Here is a 3,901-nt window from a genome sequence, read left to right as displayed (position 1 = left end):
CTAGTATTCCTCTGATATAGTGTCAGACAAAATGTTCCTGCTGGGGCTGGTGGGGATGTGGGAGTCAGCGGGCCCACCCTGAGCAGGCGGGTTGGGGGTGGTTGTGGAGGCCTGCTGAGAGTTCTGCTGCTTCTTACGGTTTATCTTCCTCTCTTTGGCACGTCTGTTCTGAAACCAAATCTTCACCTAGGATTTCAGGATCAAAAACATATTGATTAGGAATAGGATGTGTTCTTTGACTTTCTATTGAGTTGTATTTTCTGTCTTTAGCTGTTATCGAGTGTGTTGTCTTTGACCACTTGCACTGGATTTAGCTTTTTGTTTGTATTTTTCTATACTTCTGGAAACATCACCTAAACTAATAAGTCCAATATATTATTTGAACCAACTTGAAAAGTTCATTCAATATATGAGAAGATGACCTACTCTCTCTTAAAGAAGAAGTTTCAAACTTGTGTTGTTAAAGTCTGGAGCTGATCCAAAGACAATGAAAAGGAGACTAATGTCTGTTAATGAGCAGCAAGTTCAGTAATTTCCTTCTTTCCTAGAATTACTTTGTTGCACTCAACAGTGGTTTGACAAGATAAAGGATATTAACACTACTTGTATCAGATGTTTTGTTCGACCACATAACATTATGGTTTAAAGAGGTTTATTCTAAAGCTGGTGTCTACAAATGGGATTGTTAAAGGATGTATAGCAATAAAAACAATACACCACCAGGCAAAAACATGGACCAAATGTAATGTACTGTAAGAGTAGCTGTTTTTTTAGGAATTACATTGTCAATAGCCATACCATGGGGGTACTACAGAATAAGCTTATTTTCTTAGATTGTGTGTCTAAAAATAGACCTTCTTTCTTAAAGTTCCTTTGAATTACTTGTGATCGTTTGTTTTTTTAGTTTTCAACCCAGTCTTCAGACTGAAAGTAAGTATAATTTGAAAGAAGAACAGTATCATCCAGGGTGTTGGTGCTGCAGTTTGTTCGGTCTGGTATAAACACTAGCTTATGCTGCATTTTCAAATATCAAATTATGTACATTAAGATTTATATAGTTGGATAAAGGAAGTCTTTCGGTCCTTTTTCAAAGCATTCCCCGGCCGATAGAGTTTGCAGAAAGACGGTCTGTCTACACTGGGGCTGCAACTAACTATTATTTGTATTATCGATTACATTTGCAGATTATTTTCGAAATAAATCAATTAATAGTCTTTAAAGTTTTAGACAATATGACAATGAACATCCCAATTTCTTAAAGTCCAAAGTGACTTCCTTTAAAAGTCATTTTTAACCCAAGCATATTAAGTTCAGTATGATACCAAACAGATAACAACAGGAAGCCTCTATATTTAAGTAGCTGAAAACTCACTCCTCTCTCACCTGTCTCTCAGAGAGGCCTAATGTCAATGACAGCTCGGTCTTCCTCCTCATGGTGATGTAGCGGTTGAACTGAAACTCCTTCTCTAGCTCCAGGCGTTGCTGGTCAGTGTAAACCACCCGGTACTTGTCCTTAGTGCGAGTCTTGGTTCCTGAATCACACAAAACAACCCTGATTTAGTTCAACAATAAATACAATGTGGATGATTGACTTAGTGAATGTAAATAAATAGGTGAGTAAAACATGATAATGTCAGTGAGTCACGTGCATACGTCCAAACAGATGACTAACTTGAAGACGTCTGGTGCCATGTTCAAGTTCAGGCGCCACTTAAAGCCTCATCAACTCTATTAATCACGCTAACTATAACTAAAGACTCCCCACTGCATTGCATCAGTGGCTCTCCTTATCCCTGTGAGTGGTGTTTACATAGGTGTTTACACAGGCAGCTATTCATACGCACATACACACTCTTAAGAAAAGGGTGAGTCAGAGTTATTGATCGAAAATCTTGACCACGTGACAGCATCGATCAAGGCAGACACACACACACACACACACACACACACACACACACACACACACACACACACACACACACACACACACACACACACACACACACACACACACACACACACACACACACACACACGTGGAGGATATTTGGTTGCTTTCGGCTGAGTTCCTGTAATGCACCTGTTATCTAAGTTGTCACTCTTCTGCACCCACCCAGTGGACAGAGAGGGTGGGGAGGGACATTTCTCCAGACTTCACGGCCGCCACTGTTAGCTTTGCTTTGACATCTCAAGCCATGCTGGCGGAAGGGAGAGGCGAAAAAATCATGATAAATGTGTGTGTGCAGTCAGTCTGACTTTACTCTACGTGTTGAATGTGTTCCTGTCTATGAATATGCGTTTTACTATTGCTGTCATCTAAACACCCACTGAACTCCAGGGGTTAAGTTTGTCATCATTTTGAAATTGAAACAAGTATCTTATCTTATAAAAAGTAATGCTTTATAAAGTTTGAGAACCTTTTTTATCTAGAGGATTTTCCTGTCACATTTCCTGGCCAATGAAGATATGATGTGATCCAAGGCAGACCACAACATGTTTGTTCACAACTTTTTTAAATTTATTTTAGTTTAAAAATTGAATTCTTTAAAGTATAAATTATGTTTTTAGAGTGGTAATGTTTCTAAATAATAAAGGCACTATCCCAATTCTATTAGTAATAATGATATATAATGCTTTAGAAGCTTGTTGGCGTGTCCCATTTCATGTTTCAATTATGTCTTATGATTGTAGTATTATTAATTAGTACATGGATGACTATGAAGATGATGATGATATCTTTTATGGGTTATTAATCATAGGCAAATACAGTGTTCTATTATCACACAGCATTTAATAGGCCTTAATAGCGCCATGGTAGGTATTGAAGTCTCACCTGAAGCGGTTTCATGTGGTCTCCTCTTGGGACCGAAGGGTTCCTGTCCTGAGATGAAGTTGTACGGGGTGAACGACCCCCCTCCAGCATGGGTGGGCGTGCCGCTCAGCTCCGGGGAGGAGAAGCTGGCCTGCGCCGCGCTGCTGGGGCTTGACCCCGGGAAGCTGTACGCGTACTCTTCCCGGGGAGGGTACATGGAGCTCCAGGCACCTGTCGACGGGTCCCCGACTCCCGGGACGTGATGGAACCCGGTGAAGTCATACGGAGGCGGAAAGTACTGACTGTTCAAAGAAAGTGTTTGAGCCGGGTGTCTGGCCGACTGCGAGTTGGGGTACATGCCGGTGTCCTGGTGCGACAGGTAAGGGGGCTCTCTCGTTAGACCTCGGCGAATCGAACTACCTGCGCATGTTAGGCCTCCTTGTTTATCCCTGCAGCCTCTGGAGCTCTGTTTTCACTTCAGTCCAAGGTTTGGCTACCTGTGCAGTAAGACTACACACCTTTATAGATTTACTGCCTAGGAGTTCAAAAGTATCATTGTGACGTCACGTCTTACCTGAGACCCACCTGCCAGTTCTCCTGTTGGAGAGGTGAGGGCATTGACCCTCATTTACCCAGTCTGCCCCGGCGGACCATTTTGATAAGGCCGTCATTTCCAATACGTGAAGGGCTCATCATGTGATAACCAGCACACAGATTGTAAATCAAGATATGAGTTGGCTCAATGGTGGCATGAGTGCAAAAAAATACTACAATGTGATCTTTCAAAGTCTTACCTATGTACACATACATAATAACAATTATATATATATATATTGTATGTAATGTCATGAGTCTTACTGCCACACCATGCAAACACATCTTCAAATTGCATGTCATATTTCTTTAGATTTAAATAATTGTATTTTCTGTGAAGTATTGTTGCTAATACTGTTGCTACCAGACTTAAGTAGTGGGACGAAAAGTACAATATTTGCCTGTGAAATGTATGGAAGAGGCATAACATGGACATATTCAAGGAAATAATAAGTTCCTCATAACTGTACTTTGTCACATTAAAGGACTAATGCT

At 40.9% G+C, this 3,901-nt stretch overlaps 1 protein-coding gene across 1 annotated transcript; it reads right to left on the bottom strand.

Annotated features, from left to right (window-relative positions):
- LOC104966360 (homeobox protein CHOX-CAD) lies at positions 1-3,170 on the bottom strand. The gene is made up of 3 exons (XM_010795548.1): positions 2,834-3,170; positions 1,384-1,532; positions 1-186 (listed from the first exon to the last, which is right to left on the bottom strand). The coding sequence occupies exons 1-3, from the start codon at positions 3,168-3,170 to the stop codon at positions 1-3; spliced, it is 672 nt and encodes a 223-aa protein (XP_010793850.1).
- Positions 3,171-3,901: the final 731 nt, after the last annotated feature.

The sequence above is a fragment of the Notothenia coriiceps genome, unplaced genomic scaffold (genome assembly GCF_000735185.1).
Source record: "Notothenia coriiceps isolate Sejong01 unplaced genomic scaffold, NC01 NC01_scaffold00037246, whole genome shotgun sequence".
Lineage (NCBI taxonomy): Eukaryota > Metazoa > Chordata > Actinopteri > Perciformes > Nototheniidae > Notothenia > Notothenia coriiceps.
Note: the sequence above shows the minus strand (reverse complement) of the source record. Positions and strands in the feature narration are given on the sequence as shown.